The sequence below is a fragment of the Narcine bancroftii genome, chromosome 2, assembly GCF_036971445.1.
Source record: "Narcine bancroftii isolate sNarBan1 chromosome 2, sNarBan1.hap1, whole genome shotgun sequence".
Lineage (NCBI taxonomy): Eukaryota > Metazoa > Chordata > Chondrichthyes > Torpediniformes > Narcinidae > Narcine > Narcine bancroftii.
In genome coordinates, this window is record NC_091470.1 from 159,218,367 (window position 1) to 159,242,810 (window position 24,444).

General features: G+C 41.2%; 1 protein-coding gene and 1 long non-coding RNA gene across 2 annotated transcripts in view; one reads left to right on the plus strand and one right to left on the minus strand.

Annotated features, from left to right (window-relative positions):
* Positions 1-22,128, minus strand: sdhb (succinate dehydrogenase complex, subunit B, iron sulfur (Ip)). Its single transcript, XM_069918929.1, has 8 exons — positions 21,953-22,128; positions 17,488-17,621; positions 16,213-16,298; positions 13,974-14,110; positions 11,915-12,031; positions 1,783-1,884; positions 1,125-1,247; positions 1-479 (listed from the first exon to the last, which is right to left on the minus strand). The coding sequence occupies exons 1-8, from the start codon at positions 22,022-22,024 to the stop codon at positions 402-404; spliced, it is 849 nt and encodes a 282-aa protein (XP_069775030.1). The 5' UTR covers positions 22,025-22,128; the 3' UTR covers positions 1-401.
* The window catches only part of LOC138754534 (uncharacterized), a 12,716-nt gene continuing 10,227 nt past the window's right edge, over positions 21,956-24,444 (plus strand). The window contains exon 1 of the long non-coding RNA XR_011351814.1: positions 21,956-22,234. This is a non-coding gene — a long non-coding RNA (uncharacterized lncRNA). The remainder of the gene's footprint in view (positions 22,235-24,444) is intronic.

Sequence of the window (24,444 nt, forward strand, 5' to 3'; positions counted from 1 at the left end):
CATTTTTAACTAATCAAATTTATATATAATTTTTTTTTATTTGTACAGACTTTTATAATATGTGCAGTTTACAGGACAAGAGCTGTTACATTTTACTGTCCTACTTTTACAAAGCAATGTTAATGCAAATGTTTGTTTGAACAATATATAAAGATTTTATTTCTATGCCATGGCAATGTCATTAAGAATTACAATTGCATTAATCTTCTACCCATGTCATTGCAAATGATTGGAAAAATCTTTGTCGAATTCATTATCAACATTTAAGTTTTAGAGATGTGCAAACAAATGTTTCTAAACAAATACAGTATCAATTAAAACCACTAATCAATTCCATTAGTTTTATCGGATGCTCTAGATTTTCAGTAATTACAGCATATAAGCCAATCCATACCCACGTTCTATGCTGCTGTTGCTTTAGCTTGATACGATGCCATCATCTTCTTAATCTCAGCAATCGCTAGACCTGGATTCAAACCCTAAAAGGAAATTATTCAATTCAAATAAAAATTTCATAAAGATTAAGTTATGAAAGCTTTGTATACAAATTTGAGGAGAAGGAAACAAACCTGCCTTTAATCTCACTGTTAACAATTGAAAATGCTAAATATTTCTGGTCTATCAAGACTTGCATTGTTTTCATTCATATTCTTTTACGTCTCCATCCAAAAATATCCTTTGTTCTTCCTCCTTAAAACATGCTCGTTTTCTAACCATACCTAATTCCGTTGTCCATCTGAAACGTTAACTGTTTCCATAAACAATGAGCCATATCAGATCTGCAGCATCTAATTTTGTATTTTTACAGAAAATCGAGTTACTTAAGAGTTCGTGTTCCTTAATAGCAATATGGCATTTTACTTCATTTTGATCACAAACCTTTGCTGCCCGTATCTTAACATTCCACTCATTCTTGTACTTGCAGATCTGAATTGGATTCCCAAGCCTACAACCTTCTCGTTAATTTGGCATGTTCTTATCTGCTCTCTTTCTTACATAACAGCAATAAGACAACTAGTTAACTTTAGATACAAAATTGGTTTCTAGAGAATTTCCTGTTAAAACCATTTTTTTCCAAAACATTTTAAGCTGCTTCTGTGATGTCTGGTGGTACAATCGCATACCTTTGGACATGTCCTTGTGCAGTTCATTATAGTATGGCAGCGATAGATGGAGAAGGGATCCTGTAGCTGAGCAAGGCGTTCCTCTGTGAAATCATCCCTCGAGTCAATCATCCAACGATATGCCTGAAATGTAAACATGAGTCAAAAGGTCCAACGATAATACAAAACTATCAAATTAAACTGGATAAATCCTCTGGTACCCAAAAAAAGGTGGTGCCAACTACAGCAAATTCCAAGCACTAGTGTGGGGGCTGTTCTCCATAGTTAAAGTTGGAGATATCTGGGAGTCAGTGTAGTATAATTTCATGCTCATTGAGACTTAAAAGTGTGGGTTATCTCAGTGAGAACATACAAAACTACTAAAGGCTATTATTTCCTCTAGATGGAAGTCGAGAATGGGAGAAGAAATTTATTTACTTGGGGGGTGGGGGGGGTTATAGTCTTCAAGGTAGATATATAGTGATCAAATTTGGTTCAGGGCTGAGAAAAGGAAGCAGTGAATATAGGGATCAGACTGAAGAGAAGCAGGTAAAAGCACTTAATTAACTGGGTCAATGAATGGCAGAGGCAAAGTTGAGAATCTAAAAATTACAGCTAGAGCTGTTAAAAGTATTCAGTGAGCAATACTCATGAATCAACAAGGAATTAATAGATTTACCTGCATCAGCACTGCAGGACCCAAGTACTTATCGCCATTCCACCAATAACTGGGGCAGCTCGTACTGCAACAGGCACAGAGGATGCACTCATATAGCCCATCCTGGCAGAGAGAACAAGTTCATTTACTTTAAATTTCAACAAAAAATATATAATTCTCCAAGATTTTTTAAAAGAAGTTCCATCAGGCAGTAAAATAAACTGCCTCAATATTCAAAATGGTGCCTTAGACCAGTTTAAAGGAAACAATGTACACTCAGGCAGCACCAAATTTATTTATAGATTAAGAACTCAAACTACTGAGACCAGTTACACAAGATACATATAGAATCTTCATGATCTGAAATAGTAAGAACAGTTCAAACAAACATCGATTGCACAACAGAACATTGCATCATTAAAGCTTCAGCATTCTATCCATATTTAAAGTCCATTCTCAACTGTCTCTGAAATCAACACAGCCCATTGAGTTGTATCACTTCTGTGGTGAATGCCTGTCCCCCCTCTGGCGAGCCTTGCTGTACGGACATTGGCCATGCATTATCTCTACTGGTAAGGACACTCCCCTTGGATATAACTGTATATACACCCATTGTCTTTCATTATTGTACCATGAGTTTCTGCTCATAAAAGCCATGATTATTGTTTGACCACATCACCTTTGTCTACTTCATCAACTGGCACTTCAATTTTATTAGCAGAAATGGATGCAGCATTCAAGCCAGAGCGGCTGATAATCAACCAGTCTGGCCCGAGGAAATTTTCAACCACTGGATTGCTTGTTTCGATTACTACATGGCTCGAAACAACGTGGTCGATGAGGCGATACAATGGGGCCACCTGAATGAACTCTCTGCTGGGTGAGGTCCCTTTCACCGTAATGTAAGGAGCTACCACTCTGGCTATAGCCCGGGAACGTCTGACTGCTTACTATACAGCCCCAGAGAATGTGGTGCTTGCTCGACACCAGTTGCTGACTAGACGCCAGAAACCCAGGGAAAGTGATGCTGCCTATCCACTGGCTTTCGACTCACTGATAAATGTGATGTCAGGGCAGTCAATGTGCAACAACACTGCAATGCCTTAAAGCTGGATGCTTTAGTCAACGGGATTGACTCCAGTTACATCTGAGGCTGCTGGAGACGGAGCCCTTAACCTACAACCGGGCAGTCACTCTAGCCAAAACACTGAGAAGAGGCTTGTGGTCCAGTGAAATGCTAGAAACCGAAAAGGAAACATCCAGACAGAAGTGCCTGGCTTGATTTGCTACCTGCAGCTATTGTGGGAAACTCGGCCACTTTGCTAAAGCGTGTAAGGCGAAAAGTATTCCCACTGATAAGAGGAAGAAGCACCAAGAAAATGCATCCTGGAGCTGCAGGAATGGAAGACAACTGTGAAAAGGGGGAATCTTCAGATGAACAGGCTGAATCGACCAAGTGATGCCGAGGTGAGATCCCCTGTAATAGCTCAATTGACTGTAAAGCTTGGGGGATGTTACAGACTGGAACAGTCGACTATGAAGGGCGAGGTGAATGGTGAGACTCTTGATTGTCTAATAGACTCAGGGAGTACTGACAGCTACATCCACGAGAAAGTTGCCAGAGCCTTAAATTTGCGGAGATATCTAACAAACCGAAAGCTTGTAGTGAACTTACATAAACTGTACGGGACAAGTGTAAAGTTACTTTAAATTTGCAGGGACATTGCCTTGCTGATGTGTTGCTCTTTATTATGCCGGAGCTCTGTGCCCCCATGTTACTGGGGTTAGATATTCAATCTCAGATGAACAGTGTAGTGTTAAATTTCAGTGGGCCACTACCCACACTTACCATCCCCCACGCTAGTTACTGCGGTCTGTCCGCATTAAAGATCAAAGCTCCTTCCCTTTTCAGTGATTTTTCCCCTGAGTGTCAGCCGATTACCACTTAGAGCCATTCTTACAGCAAAGAGGATCGTGAGTTTATCAAAGCGGGGTCCCAGAGACTGCTGCGCTGGGTAGGTCACGTCTCCAGAATGGAGGATCATCACCTTCCCAAGATCGTGTTATATGGCGAACTCTCCACTGGCCACCGTGACAGAGGTGCACCAAAGAAGAGGTACAAGGACTGCCTAAAGAAATCTCTTGGTGCCTGCCAGTGGGCTGATATCGCCTCAAACCGTGCATCTTGGCGCCTCACAGTTCGGCGGGCAGCAACCTCCTTTGAAGAAGACCGCAGAGCCCACCTCACTGACAAAAGACAAAGGAGGAAAAAACCCAACACTCAACCCCAACCAACCAATTTTCCCCTGCAGCCGCTGCAACCGTGTCTGCCTGTCCCGCATCGGACTTGTCAGCCACAAACGAGCCTGCAGCTGACGTGGACATTACCCCTCCATAAATCTTCGTCCGCGAAGCCAAGCCAAAGAATTGAACCTAGTAAGAGTCCGAGGCGGACCCAAGTGGTGGTAGTGAAAAATCACACTAAGAGATGACTGGCTATTGACTACAGCCAGACAATCAACCATTACATTAACCTGGATGCCTACCCCCTGCCACGCATCAATGAAATTATTAATCAGATAGCGCAATACAAAGTGTACTCCATTATCGACCTCAAAGCAGGTTATCACCAAATCCCTATACGGCTTTTGAGGCTGCTGGGGGGGTTATACCAGTTTAAAAGGGTACCTTTTGGGGTCACTAATAGTGTGTCTGTGTTTTAGAGGGAAATGGATAAGATTGTTAGGATACGTTTCCCTATCTGTGGCAAAACACAGGCTGAGCACGACAACAGCTAAAGAACTCAACCAGACATTTAACGGAGGCATATGTGTATTCAATGCGTCAGAGCTACCCATTCTGGGCTACATTGTCCGCAAAGGTGAAATCCGCCCCGACCCGGAAAGAATGGTCCCCTTTAAGAAGCTACCACCCCCAGACTCAGCAAAAACCCTTAAAAGGTATATGGGATTCTTTTCCTACTACTGCAAATGGGTTCGGAACTATGTCACAAAGGCACGCCCTCTGTTTAACACTAAATCTTTTCCTCTCTCTCCAATGGCCTTGAAGGCTTTCGAGAGAATTAAAGCTGATATTGCCAAAGCTGCACTCTCGTCCATTAACAAGGAACCCTTAATCAAAAGGGCAGACCTGTGGCATTCTTCTCCCGCACGTTACGTGGACCTGAAGTTAACATCCTGCCATTGAAAAAGAAGCCCAGGCTATTATTGAAGCTGTTCGGTGCTAGAGACACTTTCTAGCCGGCAGAAAATTTACTCTCGTTACTGATCAGAAATCTGTAGCCTAAGTGTTCAGTACTAAACACAAAAGTAAAATCAAGAACGATAAGATGGCAAATAGAACTCTCGACTTATAATTATGAGATCCAGTACAGACCGGGCAGGGTTAAATGGTCCCTCTGACACATTGTCACGATCTGCTGCTGGTGCTCAGCTGGAGCGGCTAAAAGAGATCCATAGCAGACTGCTACCCAGGAGTCATGAGGTTCTTCCACTATATAAAGGCTAACAACCTTCCTTACTCTCTGGAAGAAGTCAGGAAACTGACTAAAAGCTGTCCCGTTTGTGCAGAATGCAAACTGCAATACTTCAAAGCTCCGGAGGCCACTCTCATGAAGGCAACCTGACCTTTTGAGAGGATTAGCTTAGATTTTAAAGGACCGTTACCTTCCAAGAACAAAAATGTATATTTCCTTACTGTAATTGACGAATATTCCAGGTTTCCCTTTGCGAAACCCTGCCTTGTCGTCTCGTCAGCATCTGTCATTAAGTCACTTGACAGAATTTTCAGTTTCCCCAATTACATTCATGAGCCCTGCTACAGAAGGGGATTGCCACCAGCCATACCACGAGATACAACCTACAGGGCAATGGGCAGGTCGAGAGGGCCAATGTCACAGTCTGGAAGACTGTTAATCTTGCTTTAAAAACACATGGTTAACCTGTTACCCGGTGGCAGGTGGTGCTGCAACAAATCAAACACCTCATGAACGTATGTTTGCCTTTCCGAGGAAATCAGGAACTTTGATGGACTGGCCAGCCTGTTTATCTGAGCCTGGAACCATTTTGCTGAAGAGCCACGCTTGGGCATGTAAAACAGCCCCCCTAGTCCAACCAGTTCAGCTACTGCATACTAACCCTAACTATACTCATGTTAAATTCCCAGACGGAAGTACTGACACTGTAACCCTAAGATCTGGCCTCGCCTGGTTCACCCCTTCCTCACACCCCTACTCAGAGTGAGCCTGAGAGATTGGGCTCACCCCCCCAGCCTCTGACCCCTAGTAAGCTTTCAGATGGCCATGCTGACGATTCTGGAGCGGGTCCAGAAGTCAGTCCTTCCCACACTACAGACCCAGGACCTGTACCAATTTCCAAGGAGCTACCTGTTTTGAGAAGTATTCATAAAATATCTCATTATATTTTGATTGCTTGCTAGATACTGGCATATTTTGGCTGTTAAGAGTATCTCAATGCCAAACATGGTATCCATGTTTCGCTTGCTTCAGTCTTTCCTAGCAGCTGTCCTTTTGATTTTAACCCTTCTTCTGCTGGGGGGGGGGGGGAGACTGTGGTGAATGTCTGCCTGTCTCCCCTCTGGCGAGCCTTGCTGTACTAACATTGGCCGTGCATTATCTCTACTGGTAAAGACACTCCCCTTGGGTATAACTATTGTCTTTCATTATTGTACCATGAGTTTCTGCTAATAAAAGCTATGATTATTATTTGACCACATCGTCTTTGTCTACTTCATCAACTGGCACTTTAGTTATCATACTAAAAGCAATAAAACTAGATTCACCAACCGACATTGACCTAATCACTCAACTCGATGAAAATTAATGACAAACCCAGTCAACACTACAAGGTCCCTCTCACAAACTAAGAGCTACACAACAGTCTCCTTACAGATTTGTTCCACAAGGAGGGCATACTGACTAGAGATGCACTTGTACAAAACCAGACTGCATCAAGTTATTTCCTGGTTAATTTCCCAGCATCCTCCTTTAACTAATGAATCTGTAGTCTTCCATACTGAATTACTATTTGTTAGTACTGAAAGAGGCAAATCCATGGGGAAAAACCTGGGTTGGACTCTCATTATAAATCACAAATGGTTTTAGTAAACCAGAGTACGAAAGGACACGGCCTGCTGATAGATCCTGTGGCAGGTGAAACTAAAAAGCGAATTTGATCTCATATTCAGCAGCTAAACTACCAGTAATATTAATTAGTATGACCTCTATAAAGTTTTTATGGAAATAACTTTACTCTGAGGACATCCTTTATTATATGCCTTAAAGAAAATTAAAATGGCGTAGACTGAAGACAATTCAAAGCTGGTGTTCCATGGGATTGTCGACCTTCAGAAGCAGAATTATATGCCACCAACAAATGGTCTGACACCAATTATTCTGTTTAAAGGACATGTCAGGACTGGAATCAAAGAACAACTATCCAGCCTCTCTTTTGTATCTTTTTCAATTTAAAGATATTTTTCCTAATAGCAAAGCAATCAGAACTGCACATACCAGTAGTATATATTCCAAATGTGGCCTTAGCAAAGTAACTCTGTACTCAATGCCCTGACTGACAAAGCAACCAAAAGCCCTTTTCACTACCATCAACCTGAATGTATTGATTTCTATTTGTTCTAGAACAAATCCAAATTTAACTCCAGCTGCCATTCTTTGATCCATTGTCCCAATCAATCAAGATCCCGTTGCAATCTTAGATAACCATCTTTGCTGTTCCTTAAATCATAAAATATAGTGTTATCCACAAATTTACCAACTTTGCCACCTACATTCTCACCCATATCGTTAATACAAATGACAAACAGTGGGCCCAACACTGATCCAAGTCTAGAAAAACAACCCTCCATCACCTCCCTCTTTCCTACCACCAAGCCAATTTTCCTGTTTCAAATTAGGTGGCACGGCTAGTGTAGCGGTTAGCGCAATGCTGTTACCAGAACCAGCAGCCCTGGTTGGAATCCGGTGCTGTTGGTAAGGAGTGTTTGTATGTTCTCCTCATGCCTGCATGTGTTTCCTGTGTGCAGCTCTGGTTTCATCCCACCCTTTAAAATGTACAGGAATTGTTGGTCAATTGGGTGTGATTGGACAGCCCAGACTTATGGGCCGGAAAGGCCTTTTACTGTGCTGTATGTCTAAATTTTGAGATACATTAACATTTCTTCTTGCAAGCATACACATGGGATGAACTCGTGTGAAACTTTCTGGATCCACCCATCATGCAATGCCCTGTCAAAAGGCCTTGCTGAGGTCCAGCCAACAACGTCTACTGCCCTGATCTCAATCTTCCTGACCATTGTTATTGTAATATGCAACATGTTTTTAAAATAAATAGAATTTAAAAACTGCTGGTATATTAATTAGACCAATAGTCTGAAAAATCTGTCAGAACTGAAGTTTTACTGTATTCCAATTCCAAACACTTTTTTTAAAAATCACCACCTTCACATCATAGACAGTGTGAACCAGCTACAACATGTACTGTAACAAGTTGCTAAGGGGGACTTCAATGACACCCTCTAGAACCATTACCTTTACATAGAGAAGCAATGGCACCAAGTGCATGTGGGTGCCATTATTGCCAGGTTATGCACATATTATAACTCCACTTAACAGCACCTTAAGGTTATTTCACAGCTCTTAATGCAATGATTCAAGACCATTTGTACAAAATTCCAAGAACTTGGTATGGCAAATGAATGCAATCACTAATCATTTCAACCTTGTCCAAAAGAGATTGGAATGAGCAGCAGCTATGAAGTCACGCTGTTTATCTGAACCAATATTTTCATGAAAACTGTTCTTGAGCAACATTGATGAGGATCAACTTGTAACTCCAGTTTTAAATTTTTAAAAATTTAAACATAGAGCACTGTAACAGGCCATTTTGGCCCTACGAGTCTGTGTCACCCAATTTTCACCCTGGTTAGTTTTTGAAGGGTGGGAGGAAACCCATGCAGACATGGGGGGGGGGGGGGGGAGGGAATGTAAAAAATCCTTACAGACTGTGTGGGAATCAATCACTGGTGCTGTAAAGGCATTACGCTAATCGCTATGCCAACCGTGCTGCCCTTTTTCAATTAATTTAATGCAAGCGAATGATGTTTATTTCACATTTCAAGCAAATAGCATGCAATGAACATGAATTGCATCACTAAAATAAAACCTTGAGGGGGGCGTGGCAAGATGGCGTAGGGAACAGACGTGCCTTCCAGACCTCTCCTGACTCTGATTTATTGTTTTGTCTTTAAGTGCCCGTTAAAGTTCTTTTAAAAGTTTATAAATAATAAGAGGTGTTGGATTAGTACCTAATGGTTTATATGCAAAAAAAAAGGTAAAAGAAAATATCAACAGACTGTTAAAAAACTACATTTTCCGAAATTGTCTGAGCCTACTTGTTTACAAGAAGCCAGGACTCAGCGTAGAATGGATCCAGGGGAGAACGTGCAGAGTTCGGCATTGAAGCTTCGTTTTAAGCCGGTGAGGCTCTCTGAAGGTCGCACTCAACAGCTTTCAGAACAAGGGGCTGGACGGGTGCCAGTGTTTCGCACGGTGGCCACTGTGGGTGCTGTTGCTGAGGCTTTGACAGTTGAATCAGCTGGGGCACCACCAGCTGGAGAGTTAAAGAGTTGTCATTCGACTGCTATAGTGGTGGCGCTGCAAAATGCATCTTCAATTACAACGGTTTTTCCAGACATCGATTCAGTGAAGATGATTAAAGAGATTTGGCTTAAAGATAACCCTGATCTTCAGTCTCCTGGCATTGCTGGGGGGACTTTGAGAGGGATTTTTATACGAAGTCAAACTGCTAGAAAAGATACTAAATTAAGGGAAGGGACAGAAGATCCCGTGGTCTCTAAGGAACAGCAAGACCCCATTATGCCTGAATCTACTTCTGTTGAAATGTCTGTTAAGGATCTTGAAGATAAGATATATTCTGTATCGAGTCACTTAGCTAATTTTGTGAACCTGTTTATTTCCAAGATTAATGCGATGGCGGAAGTCATTAATGGAGCTTTTAAGCTTGAAACCATTGAAAGATTTGAAATGTGTGATCAAGGTTTAGTCGATGCACAGGATCAACTGCAAGATGAAAATAGAATAACTGAAACATTGCAGATCCAAAATAAAAATTTAGCAAAAAAGGTTGATTATTTGGAGAATCAATCTAGACGGAACAACGTGAAAATTGTTGGTTTGCCAGAAGGCATAGAAGGACCAGATCCAAAAAAATTTTTTACTGAATGGATTCCATGAGTGTTAGGACAGGATAAATTCCCTTAAGGTTTAATACAGGAACGTGCTTATAGAGTTTTAAGAAGAAAATCTTTTTCAGGACAGAATCCAAGATCTGTTTTGATCCGTTGTTTAAACTATTGTGACAGAGAGACAACTTTACGTACAGCTATTAGAAATGCCCAGCAAAATAGATCTCCTTTGATGGTTCAGAATAATCCTGTTTTCTTCTATCAAGATTTGAGTCAAGAAATTATGCTTCAACGACGCGAATTTAATTCTGTGAAAGAACGGTTGTGGAAAAAAAGACATAAGGGAACATTCAGGTATTCTGCAGTACTGAAGATTTTTTAGGATGGAAATTAGCCAAAGTTCTTTGACAATCCTAAAGAGGATATGGATTTTGCTCAGTCTCTACCAATCATGCAGTTTCAGGAACGATGTAGTCCTTCAAGGTCTCCAAAGAGAGTAGAGATGTAAGGTGGGATCCAGTTTTTTTAAAAGAAATGGAAGCAGTGGTGACCGAAGTTGTAATGTTGATTTAAAAAATTAAATCTTTTATCTTTTTTTTGAGAAGAGTTTAAATAGTTTAAATAATGATGATAGTTTAATGAAATGGGAGTTGGGAGAGGGAACTGGGTGGGCACTAGTTTCCAGAAGTCATCAGCTACCTGTGAGTTATCTCACACCCAATATTTTGGGGGAGTTACCGTTTTGGGCGGTTTAAACAGGAGGAGGTAGTTGTGACCTCCGACCTGTTTTTTTTCTTTTTAATTTTTGGGTTAAGAAGTGAAGGTTTTTTTATTTTTTTTTAAATAAATAATTTTTTTTTAAACTCTTTGTTTTCTGATTGTAATTGAGAGGGAATTAGGAGGTTTTTTTTCTCTCCTTTTTTTTCTCTTTTTTCTTTCTTTTTTAAGAGGATGATGTCACAGAAGATAAGAAGTCAAAAATTGAGGATGTTGAATTAGATGAAGAGGAAGATGAGGGGAAAGGTGATAAGAAGAAAAAGAAGAAAATTAAGTACAAATACATTGAGGGAGAAGAGTTTAATAAAATTAAGTTAATTTCGATAGAGAATTTTGAAGATGTTATAAATGAAGAATATGGAGAATTTTATAAGAATTTGAACTTTTTTCTTTTTTTATATAAGGGGAGGGGAAGGGAATAAAAAGTTTATCTGATTGTTTTTCTAAGGGATGTTTTTGTTCTCTCGATGAATTATAAAAGAAACTTGGTATTAATGGAAATTCTGTATTTATGTATTATTAATTATGATTTTTTTGAATAACATATGTGGTTGATATATGATTTTAATATTTGAACTTAGTTTTAAAGTGGATTTCATTTGTTAAATACATGTATTATGTTTGATTTAAATATATGTTTAAGGGTATTATTTTAGTATTGATATTTTTTTTTGTTGTTAGTAATTTTTTTTGTTGTTAAGTTTTATCCTTTTTTTGTAAGTGGGGTTTTTTCTATTTTATTTACAATATTGTTAATTAATTCTTCACTCTTTATTTTGGGGGGAGGGTTGGACTAATTTTAAATTAGATGATTAATGTTGTGTTATAATTATTGGGGGGGGGTTAATTTGTGTAGTTTAATGATGTAGTATTCTAATTTTTATTATCTTATTTTTTATTATTTCTTTAAATGTAATTTTTATTTTATTCATGTCATAAAATTTTAAATAAAGTTTAAAAAAAATAAAATAAAATCTTGAAAAAATAGACAATAGGTGCTGGAGTGGGCCAATTGGCCCTTCAAGCCAGCACCGCCATTTATCGGATCATGGCTGATCTTTCCCTTTCAATAACCAATCCCAGCCTTATCCCCATATCACTCTTGCAGCCTTACCAGTTTTTGTCTATCCTCAATTGACTGCAGGTACTGATCCTTGCCTGCTTGAGATTCATCCTTCTTCTGCAAATATGGTTTTATTGACTTATACTGAGCATAAAAGTTACTGAGGTCCTGGAGGAAAGGAGAAGAGCATCAAAGCAAATTGGAATACATCAATGCATTAGAAACCATGGAAAATTACAGCATAGAAAACAGGCCATTTGGCACTTCAAGTTGGTGCCAAAACATCATTCCTCTAGTTTCAATGACCTGCGCCAATTCCATAAACCTCCAGACCACTTCCAACCATTTATCTATCCAATTTATTCTTAGCACTTAAGAGTAACCCCACATTTACCAAGTCAGATGGCAGCGTGTTCCAAATTCCCGCCACTCTCTGAGTGAAGAAGTTCCCCTAAATCTTTCACCCTAAAGCCATGTCCTCTCATTTATCTCTTCAAATCCAAGTGGAAAGATTGCAGTTAATCGCATTTACTCTGTTTATTCCCTTCAATTTTTAAACCTCTATCAAATCTCTCCTCATTACGCTCCAAGGAATAATGTCCCAACCATTCCCTGTAGCTCAACTCCTGAAGACCCAGCAACATCCTAGTAAATCTTCTCTGCACACTCAATCTTACGGATATCCTTCCTGCAGTTAGGTGACCAGAAATGCACACAATACTCCATATTTGGCCTCACCATTACATACCAAGTCCTGTATTCAGTACTTTAATTTTTGAAGGCTAAGAAGCCAAAAGCTTTCTTTACCACCCTGTCTACATGTGACACCACTTTCAGGGGATTATGCATCTGTATTCCCAGATCCCTTTGCCCTCTACACTTCTCAGTGCCCTACCATTTACTGTGTATGTCCTTACCTTGGTTAGGACTTCCAAAATATAACACCTCACACTTGTCTGCATTAATTTCCATCTGCCATTTTCTGGCCTATTTTTCCAGTTGGTCCAGATCCCTCTTCATGCTTTGAAAACCTTCCTCATTGTCCACATATCCCCAATCTTGGTGTCATCAGCAAACTTGCTGATCAAATTTCCCACGTTAACAACCAGATCGTTGATATAGACAACAAACAACAATTATATTGACAGCAAAAGAGAATTCATTTTGCAAGTGGTTCTAACCAGTATTTCAAATAAGTGGAGTTTGCATTAATGCAGCAATCTGCAGGTCTAAATGAGCATTCAATGTCACACTATTTTACAGCGAGTCTGTAACCAGGTGATCATGGGGAATGTTTGAAGGAAGTAACACCAAAAAAAGTAATTGGAAGCCATGAAATTAAATCATCACATTCCAGACCCTTTGGCCCTTCAATGTTGTGCTGACCCATATATTCCTACCAAAGAAAAAAATCTAAACCTTTCCTACCCTGTAACCCTCTATTTTATTTCATCCAGATGCCTGTCTAATAGTCTCTTAAATGCCCCTAATGTTCCAGCCTTCGCTACCACCCCGGCAATGCATTTCAGGCACCCATAACTTCCTGCTTTTTAAAAAAAACTTCCCCCTGATGTCTCCCCAAAACTTTCTTCCCTTCACTTTGTACAGATGTGTTTGCTAATACTTCCCTGGAAAAAAATGTGCTAGCTGTCCACCTTATCTATGCTTCTCAGATTCTTGTAGGTCTCAAGTCTCTTGCTATCCTTCACTCCAAAAAGTCCCAGCTCTGCTAACTTTATCTCATGAGACTCATTTTCCAATCCAGGCAACATCCTGGTAAATTTCTTCTACACCCTCTCCATAGCGTTCACATCCTTCTTGTAATGAGGTGACTAGAACGGAGCATACAACACGAAGTAACTTTATCTGAGTGATTTTATAAAAATGAATCACTTCTGGTTTGGGGGGAGTGGGGGGATAGAATGGGTTCTGATTGTAATCTGTGCACCTCGAGATCAATCATGATAAGTTCAGTCGTACAACCACCGACTAATCTAGCACATGGCCAATTACGAGAGGACAACAGCACAGAGAGAAACCAAAACTTCTCCCTACAATAAATGAAGCAAGTGCAAAGATTATGAATGAAAGGGTAAGAGTAAAATCTCACCGGAACAAGATCCTTTACTACATACATGTGAGGCAGGGGGTAGATCTTCGACAGTTTGTCAATATTAGTGTCAATTTTGCAGATGCATGCCAGAGTGTTCCCTCCATTGATGTTCATGGCACAGGAGCCACAAATTCCTGAGAGCAGAAATCTTTGTTGAACTGATCACACTTTCTAAACTATTAAACTCAAGCTCCATATGGCAAATCTGTCAAATCTACTTTGCATGTACAATAAGGTACAAAATAATCAGCCTTTAAAATTACTGCTTTGTTATTTAAAGATAAAGCAGTGATGCAAAATAATGTCAACCACGAGTGCCTGAGAAGCATTTGAACACGTTCCACATTATAAAGACCAAAGAGGAATTTTAATTTATATCTTCCTAGAGAGACAGAAAATGCTTAAAAAAATAACAATCCTGGTCTCAATTTACCATAAGTACAGGTGCATCCAGATTAAACAAGATGCCTTGGGGATTGAACTAGTTATTTTCTCCAGAATCACGTTAGTAACTACAATATTTCAATGAATCTCTGTGCCTCAGTCATTTTCATTTAATAACAATTTACGTTGAATTCAACCCTGATTTTCCAGGGCTTGCTGTAAAAATTAGTGGTTAATTAAGCATTATTTTGTGACATTGTAAAGAATTCTGGGAGTTTTTTTTTTACATTGTATGTGGCCAACTCTTATTGCTAAGGATTATGGGATTGTAACTCTAGATGAACTTTCTAACTAAAAGTGAACTTTCTGAAAAAGAACACTTAAGGTTTACATCTCCCCAGAAGGGCTGTCAAAATAAATCACTCGTATCAAGAAAGAGCAACAATTCTACATCTGTAGGAGACATTAGCTGTGACAGTGTTGAATGAGAAAGTGAAGCTAAGAGGTAATTAAAAGGTTTTTGTAGACTTCTCTGACTAATCAAAGAAATTCTGAGTCTATGAACAAATGTGAAAGCAGTTTCCAATTAGTTAGAACATGTGAAGTCGTACATAAATTTACTATATAAATTGACCCATTTCTGTATCAACTTTGAGACAGGTATCAGCACCTATAGGAATATCACTGATATTTCGGTGTTGCCCTCTCTCTCCCACTGGTGTTACAATTGAAGTATTTTAAAACTAGTTCTGAGGTTCTCCGCTGTGTTCTTTATTCACAGACAAGTTTGCAGTGCAGCAGACTTTAACATTGGGAGTCCGTCGGCTTAAGAGAGATGGGAAGTACCAGAGGCAGCACTGCATGAAACAGCAGTGTCTGCCTAGCCACCGATCCGAGACAAGCTTTAAGAGGCAATTTCTCTTTGCCTTTCTGCTTGCCATGTTTTCCTGAGACTCCGTTTAAAATGAACAATTAATTTCTTCATTAGAACAGTGGTTGTACACTCCATCGGCCAAGAAATTTAAAAAAAAACTTTTCAAACCATTAGCTGCAAAGACCTGATCCCTGGTGTGCAAATAAAATTGTTCACACAACTTTTAGGCCAACCCCAAGGTGAGATTTAAAATAGGGTTCTGCATTACTGTTGAAAACAACCAACATGTGTATTACAAGTGTATAGCAGTAAAACACCAAAGTCTGCAGACACCATGGTTGAAGTTAAAAACAGAACGCTGGAGAAACTCAGCAGGTCAAACAGTGTCCTTTATATAGTTAAGATAAAGATTCAAAACCAAAGTTTCAGACTTTGCTGTAGAAGGGGAGGGCAGGGAAATGTAAGGGTGCTAAGGGATTTCTGCTGTAGAAAATAAACTGACATAAGTTTGTTAGCAAAGGAAAGGGGCCAGACATCATGTGATCAAAACTACAAGAAGATACTGTGTGAGACCTATCAAGAAGTAACTGAAGAATGTTCCGAGTTGAGGCCAGCTGCTCAGAGAATCTGATGTCGACCCTGAAAAGACTACTTACAGCGAACAAAACTGCATTGATTGAGTGGGTATAGCAGAAGGAAACGAGTAGCGACAGCTGCTCCTCTATGCTCCCCACTCCTGCTCGTGATATGCAATAAAGGTTGTTTGATAGCTCATTTGTTTTGCTGTTGTTTTATCCTGAGGATAATTTTGCTATATAAAGTACATTATTCTCCAGTATTTGTTTTTATTACAACTCTATAGCATTCTTTATTAAACTATGATTACACACCACATAATCTGAAATGCAAACAATGAAGATCCATTGTTTCATTTTAGCAACACCTCCACCCCCATAAAAACACACACCACATACTCACCCTCTCGGCAAGATCTACGAAAAGTTAGTGTGGAATCGATCTCATTCTTGATTTTGATAAGAGCATCCAGTACCATTGGACCACATCTGTATCAAATTACAGAAGGTTAGCAGTTAAAACTGTGAAGTGAAACAACGCACACTTGTAAATCATGTTTAGTACCATGTCAAGACACCTCACAGTAGCTTAATCAGACAAAATTTAACACCCAAAGGAATGGTATCAGGAAGGTGACTTAGCAACTTGGTGCCAAATTTTAATCAGCATCTAAAGAGAAATCAGGGTAAAGGAGAATTCTTTAGCTAAGACACATCGGTCTCTGTTTTCTGCTCCCTCTACAATCATAATTGAATAGCTAAGTCCTGTTCAAATGCAGTCTATAGATTTGCTGACCACACTATCTGTTGGCCAAATAATAGGTATGGTCTCAGAGTATAGGATGGAGAACAATCTTGCTATCAATTTTAGCAAGATCAAGGAGTTTATTGTTGACTTGAGGAAGGCAAAGCTGAGGTACCCACATACCCAGCTTCACCAACAGGGAGGGTTTAGTACCTTAACGTTCCAATGAATTCACATCTTGGAGGACCTCTCCTGGAACCAGCACAGGCAACCACAAAGAAGGCATACAAACATGAGGAGTTTTGTCGTGAAATCGAATAAAGTATCTTGGTCAATAAAGTATCTTGGTGCAACTCTACAATGTATTTGTGTATGTCAATAAGCTTCCATTGTCATCAGGATGTGGTGAAGAAAGTGAGAGAAATCATGTGGGGGGCCAGGGTTGAGGAAATGCAGATTTCACAGAAGTTCGTAGGGCTGAGATAAGTTTCAAAAAAATCAGAAAACATTTTACAATAAACTTTTGTTTTCAGAAAATAACTTCAGGAAATCGAGACCATGACCAAGAACTACAGCAGAAATAAGTGGCAGTATGATAATATACAAGAAATGTTCAGTTTGGACTAATTAAAAAAAATATTAATAGTAAATTCAGAAGAAATTCTGTTTTCGCTCCTTACAAATTTCTCACTGGCTACATCTCAGATTAGACAAGAGGGTAAGGTTTTTTTCCTTTGTGTGAAGGATTTTGCATTTAGTTGACATTTTTCATTTCCTCTCTCTACAGGACTCCTGCTAGAAATCAATGAAAATCTCTCTTTCAGTTAGGCAGGCAGGGGCACAGTTGTATTAAACAAATAATTAGAGGGAGAAAACAAAAAATGTTTTGTGAAATTAAATGCAAATCTTGTAGCATTTCATTTTGAGACTTACGCGTTGAGATCAACCTCATAGGTTTGCATTCGAGGCTTGTCTCCAGGTTTATCTGGATTCCATCTGTAAATTGCAAACTTCTTTATGCGAGACGTCGCCTGAGTGGCAGGTGCAGTCTGAGCGCTGCGGATTGGCTGCAATGAAGCACAATCCATTAGTTAATCCATAAACAGAATAATATCAAAGCCATGAAACTTTGGCTATGCAAAATCTCACAGCTCACCAGGGTGTTCAAAATCATCTTTCTCTCAATGGCACGTGTCAATCATTGAAGCATACGGATGCCAAGTGAAACCGGAAACAAGGAAGCAAGGCTCCATTTCAAAGTATAAATAAGAAAATAACTGAAAGGAAATCTTATAATGCTATAGGGATGGAACAGGAAGTCATTAATTAGATAGCTCCAAAAAGTTCTAGATGGTTGTTGACCTGTAGGATTAACTGTTTCTGTTTCCACATATGCTGCCTGACCCATTGAACATTTCCACTATTTTGTGTTCTTGTTTTGGGTAGTTCCAAATGCTGATACAGTTTCAATGAGCTGGCTAGTTTTTTTTCTGCACTGATTTAAAAGGTTCTGCAAAAAATTAACACCAAAAAACTTTAGTCTACAGTAGCCATCATCTCTGGATTAATAATTTCCCCCAGTTCTACAATGCCAGACCAGTTGGGGAAGAGAGATGGGTGGAATCAAAGGCAAGGGAACAAAGACTGTGGGCTGGGGGGGGCGGGGGGAAGGGAAACTAAGATAATTATCAGAATAATGGTGGTCATCAAGACTCAAAAATCAAATAAGCAGTCGGAACAGTGGCAGCTGAGGAATATAGCCAGGCATGTGTGGAAATTTTGTAACTGGGCTTGGAGCAGGGCTTTGACCTGAAACATTGCTGTCCGTTTCCCTCCATGGATGCTGCCCAACACACTTCCTCCAGCAGTATGAGGAAGCTAACATCGTATCACACCTTGTACTAACATTGTCTGAAGATATCTTATTGCTGCAAGTAATCAAAGGTTCGATAGAATTTTAATCTCCATCATAAGGGATCTTTGGCTTGGCTTCGCGGACGAAGATTTATGGAGGGGGTAAAAAGTCCACGTCAGCTGCAGGCTCGTTTGTGGCTGACCAGTCCGATGCGGGACAGGCAGACACGATTGCAGCGGTTGCAAGGGAAAATTGGTTGGTTGGGGTTGGGTGTTGGGTTTTTCCTCCTTTGCCTTTTGGAGATCTAATGCTGATCTAAATGTAAATGCAATTCGACATTCTCATTCTGCTTCTGCCTTAACCATAATCAAGGATTTGTCTTCAAAAGCCACTGGAAGCAGAGTTTCTAAGCTTCACAACCTCAGGGAAAAAATTGTCTCATCTTCTGAAGTATGTGACGACTTTTTTAAAAAAACACACCTAAGTCTAGATTCTCCCACAACATGCATATCCATCTGGATTTTTTTTTAGGTTGAATCAGGTTTCCTTAATCCTCTGAACTCCTGAGGATAAAAATTTAGCATTCCCAATCAAAAATATGCAATTTTCAGAAATGATTACAATGAATCTTCTAGATTGTTTTCAACACATCAACTTCCTTTGAGTAAGGAGACCAATGACGTATCATTAATATCCCATTTACCTGAAGGATAACCTTCCAATCTTTGTGTTCAATTCCCCAATAACATTAGCTTTCCAAATTACTTGCTGTATCATACAAGCTTTTATGATTCATCGATTATGAAACCAAGATTGCTTTGTAATGTAGACATTTCATTTTTGATTTTCCACCAAAATTGACACTTTTTTTTCCCTGAGATACAATCAAGACCACTGCATGTAGTTTGGAAATCACATCAGAATGATACTAAAGGCACTAAATTATACACACACACGCATTTATTTATGTAAAGGCATTTATTATAGCAGTTAGCACAACACTGTTACAATCCAGTGCTGTCTGTAAGGAATTTGTACAATGTCTGCGTGGATTTGCTCCAGTTTCCTTCCACCCTTCAAAACGTAACGGGGTAGTAGGTCAATTGGGTGTAATTGGGCAATACGGGCTCATGGGCCAGAAGGCCCTGTTACCATGCTGTAGTGAAATCTCAATCACAATGAGTCAAAAAAAGGGAGAAAAGAATGAATGGTATGGGGAGAAAAATCAGTTTAACTGGGAGAGAAAAGCTAATTCCACTTTATAGGGAACTTTAATGCTCTAAAAACAGCAATCATTCAGTCAACTGAAATATTGACAGTTGTCCTTTTAAGTTAGGCTCAATTAAACAACTAACAGGCAGGTGGGGATGAAAAACCATACTCAATGATTGCGGATCCACTTCTTACCTGTTCGCCTATGCTCCTCCCCCTTCCAAACCCCACTTTATTCAGGTGCCTGCTTGATGATCAACAAAAATGTCCTCTCTCTCTCCATCACTTCTCAGCTTATCTCTTCCACCCTCCCTCCAATATTTGTTAGCCAGATCCCCATATTTTTATTCAAGAGTCTGCCAGATTTTTCAATAAAAGCCTGAAATGTTGACTGCCTTTTTACTTTCAATGGTTGCTGCATGTTCTGCTAAGTTGGTCCAGCACTTTGTGTATCGCACCTAACCCCAGCATCTGTTTACCTCAATGATTGTGGGGTCGAGCTTACAGTAATTAACAATGCTAAAGCAATCACAACATTCAGACAAAAGTGCCAAATGGTTGATGGTGATGAAATGGTAAGGGATTTTAGGACAAGAGGGCATTTCAGTATAAAAGGGCATCAACTTAAAATAGAGATGAGGAATAATTTCTTTACTCAGAGGGTCGTAAATTTGTGGAAATTTGCAGGCAGCTGTGGAAGAGAGGTCATTGGGTGCATTTAAGGCAGAGATTGACAGTATTTGATTAGTCAGGGCACCAAGGGTTATGGGGAGAAAACCAGGGAGAAGGACTAAGCGGGAGAATGGATCAGATTATGATGAGAATGGCGGGGCAGACTCAATGGCCAATGGGCCGACTGCTACTATATCTTGTGATGATCCACCTCAGGTTCCCTGTGAATTTCTTACCAATCACAGAAGCCATGTTTCAGCCAAAGCAACTCACATCAGAATCAGAAGTTATTGTCACGAATAAGTCACAAGATTTGTTTTGCGGCAGTGTCATGGTGCAAACCTTCATATAAATCTCCTTACAAAAAAAAAGTGAACAAAAAGTTCAAGTAAGGCAGTGTCTGTGGTTCATTGATCATTCAGGAATCTGATGGCCGCTGAGTGCTCATCTTTAGCTCCTGTACCTTTTTCCTGATGGTAGCAAAGTGAAGAAAGAGGGCATGGCCTGGTGGTGGGGGTCTCGAGGATAGAGGCTGCTCGATGGATGGTGCCTGCGACATCTCAGGCCATATTAACAACCCTCTGGAGCTTTTTCTTGTCCTGAGAATTGGCATCTCCACACTAGACAGTGATCCAACCAGCCAGAATGCTCTCCACAGTGCACCTGTAGAGGTTTTCGAGAGTCTTCAGTGACATACTAAGCTCCTCAAACACCTCACAAAGTATAGAGGTTGGCAAGCCTTCTTCGAGATTGCATCGACTTGGAGGCTCCAGGACAAATCCTTGGTGATGTTGACCTCGAGAAGCTCTCGACATTCTACACTACTGAGCCCTCGATGAGGGCTGGATCATGTTCTCCTGCCTCAAGAAATGGATTAGAACAGTGGATATGTAGTATTGAACACGTGCTCCAGAAAAGATGGTTCTCGTCAAGTTATAATAGCATCACGAGAAAAAAAATGCCGTTAACAAAATCGGATTTGAATTTTTTTAAAATTTGGACTACAACACAGTAACAAGCCATTTTGGCTCATGAGCCTGTGCTGACCTACAACCCCTGTACGTTTTGAAGGGCGGGGAGCGCCCAGAGGAAACCCACACAGACACGGGGCAAATGTAGAAATCCCTCCAGACAGCACAGGATTCGAACCCTAGCACTTTAATAGCTTTTTGCCCCCTTAATAACCAACTACCTTCAGCAGGCAAGGGCAATTTTAGGTCTCATGGCAATAAATTGAATCTAATCACGATTCACCCAGCGGCACAAGAACAGCTTCCTCCTGTCTGCCATCAGATTCCTGAATGAACCACCGACACGGCCTCACTTTGTCCTTTTCTTGCACCCTTTATTATTTATTTGGTGAGGTGGTATTTCGTGACACATTGACAGGGACTAAGCAGCATTACAGACTCCAGTGACCTTTAGAAGTTGAACCAGAACATCTTGAAGGCATTTGGATATCGTCAACGGTTGAACCAATCGGTCAAAAGCCCATGTGCTCTCGGCATCAATCTACCAAGGATTAAGTGGAGGGGGGGGGGGGGGGGGACACAGCATCCGTGTAGGCAAAGGCCACGGTGGAGGGCGAAGCCGGACCCGAACGACCGTGAGGCCCACTGCCCCTCCCCCACCATCCTCCTGACCTTCCCTCCCTCTCACCTGCAGATAGGCCGCCCGCCATTGCGTCCAGACGCCGCTCCTTCGCAGGCACGCCGCCGCCGCCGCCGCCATGTCGGACGACGTCCCCGGGTCGTCTCAGGGTGATCGATAGGGTGTCCCGCACGGACTAAGCCTCTCGTGGCCGGAACCGGTGGGGTGCGACGTCACTTCCGGTTGTCCTCAGAGGCGGTGACCTGGACAACGTTGACGTCACTCGATCTCAGTGAAGCTTCAGTGTGGAGACACCATAGTTGAAGTAAAAATACTCAGTAAATCAAACAGGTAAATATATATTTACTATTTACACAAAATTCAAAACGGTCAACCAGTTTACCTATCTCGGCTGCACCATTTCATCGGATGCAAGGATCGACAATGAGATAGACAACAGACTCGCCAAGGCAAATAGCGCCTTTGGAAGACTACACAAAAGAGTCTGGAAAAACAACCAACTGAAAAACCTCACAAAGATAAGTGTATACAGAGCCGTTGTCATACCCACACTCCTGTTCGGCTCCGAATCATGGGTCCTCTACCGGCATCACCTACGGCTCCTAGAACGCTTCCACCACCGTTGTCTCCGCTCCATCCTCAACATTCATTGGAGCGACTTCATCTCCAACATCGAAGTACTCGAGATGGCAGAGGCCGACAGCATCGAATCCACACTGCTGAAGATCCAACTGCACTGGGTAGGTCACGTCTCCAGAATGGAGGACCATCGCCTTCCCAAGATCGTGTTATATGGCGAGCTCTCCACTGGCCACCGTGACAGAGGTGCACCAAAGAAGAGGTACAAGGACTGCCTAAAGAAATCTCTTGGTGCCTGCCACATTGACCACCGCCAGTGGGCTGATATCGCCTCAAACCATGCATCTTGGCGCCTCACAGTTCGGCGGGCAGCAACCTCCTTTGAAGACCACAGAACCCATCTCACTGACAAAAGACAAAGGAGGAAAAACCCAACCCCAACCAACAAATTTTCCCCTGCAACCGCTGCAACCGTGTCTGCCTGTCCCGCATCGGACTTGTCAGCCACAAACGAGCCTGCAGCTGATGTGGACATTTACCCCCTCCATAAATCTTCGTCCGCGAAGCCAAGCCAAAGAAAAGAAGATATATATATATATATATATATATATATAAAATCATCATTTAGGTTGTTGGGAGTCACCATCTCAGAGGATCTTTCCTGGAGCCCACACACCAATGGCATCGTGAAGAAAGCTTTCCTCAGGAGTTGGCGGAGGTTCGGTGCGACCCCGGAAACCCTGGCAAATTTCTCCAGAGGTGTGGTGGAAGGTGCGCTGCCTCATAGGGACACCCGCAGCGCCGAGTGCAAAGCCGCCAGCGCAGCCCGCTATCGACAGTCATCACCGGGGAATGGGCAGTGGCGATTGTCAAGGAGCCACACCACCCAAGCCCGCCCGCCCGCTCCGTCGGGGAAGAGGCATCAGTGCCACAAGGCTCGCCACGCACCAGGTTCGGGAACCATGGCTACCCCTTGAGCATCAGACTTCTCAATCAGGGACTTGTTAAGGACACTTTTTCCTCAGTCAGTTTGTTTACATTTCTTTTTTTTAACAAGTCTATAATGCACCGTCAATGAGTGGTAATTCTGCCTCGCCTGCAGGGAAAAGAATTTCAGGATTGTATGTGATGTCATTTATGTACTCGGACAATAAATTTGATCAAGGTATGAGGAAGATGTAGACAGGCACCCAAACAGGGTGTTTGCCTGCATTTTGCTCATACCTGATGAGGGGATAAAGCCCAAAATGTTGGTTACATAAAGTACACTGATCAATGGAACACTGCTCTTCAAATTGGCTGCATTTGAATAATTTCTGATCATAAGTGCTTACCAACAGTTGAAAGTAATGGTGGAATTTTGGATCAAGTTAGGCTTACGTAAACAAGAAATTAACCAGGACTTGGGTGACTGGCAGGGAGAGGGCCCCTCCTGGTCTGATCCTTGTACAACCCACCATGCACATTGTTCTCGAGGTCAGTGCAGTAGAGTGGAGTCAATTGCCCACTTCTTCACAAGCAGAATGCAGATTCGCAAAGAGTGTGTGGAGAGGGATGGAAGGGTCCTTGTCACGGCTCATCCCCAGCTGTTGATCTACAGGCTGTTGATCTACAGGCTGTTGCCACGGTCGCATGTAGAACGGCAGGAAGACCATGAACTTGGTGAAAGAAGAACTTTGGTTGGCATGAAATCTGTCGGTCTTTATGTATGCACATACATATAAGTATTTTATTTTGTAAGTATGAGAGTCTTGGATGGTTAGTGTGATCAGTCCTTTGATTGTTCAGCATTCTCACTGCCCATGGGAAGAAGCTGTTCCTTACCTTGGTGGTGCTGACTCTAATACTCCTATATATCTTTCCCGACAGGAGCTGCTGAAAGATGCAGTGGGAGGGGTGGAATGATTTTGTGCACCCTGTTCAGACAACAATCTCAGTAGATCATGTCAATGGTGGGGTGA

Excerpts from the sequence above, each read along its gene's own strand:
- sdhb (XM_069918929.1), bottom strand. The coding sequence starts at position 22,024 with ATGGCGGCGGCGGCGGCGGCGTGCCTGCGAAGGAGCGGCGTCTGGACG. Across the intron at positions 16,299-17,487 it reads TATGAGGTTGATCTCAACGC|ATGTGGTCCAATGGTACTGG; the intron begins GTAAGTCTCAAA and ends AATTTGATACAG. Across the intron at positions 1,885-11,914 it reads TTGAGGATAGACAAAAACTG|GATGGGCTATATGAGTGCAT; the intron begins GTAAGGCTGCAA and ends TCTCTCTGCCAG.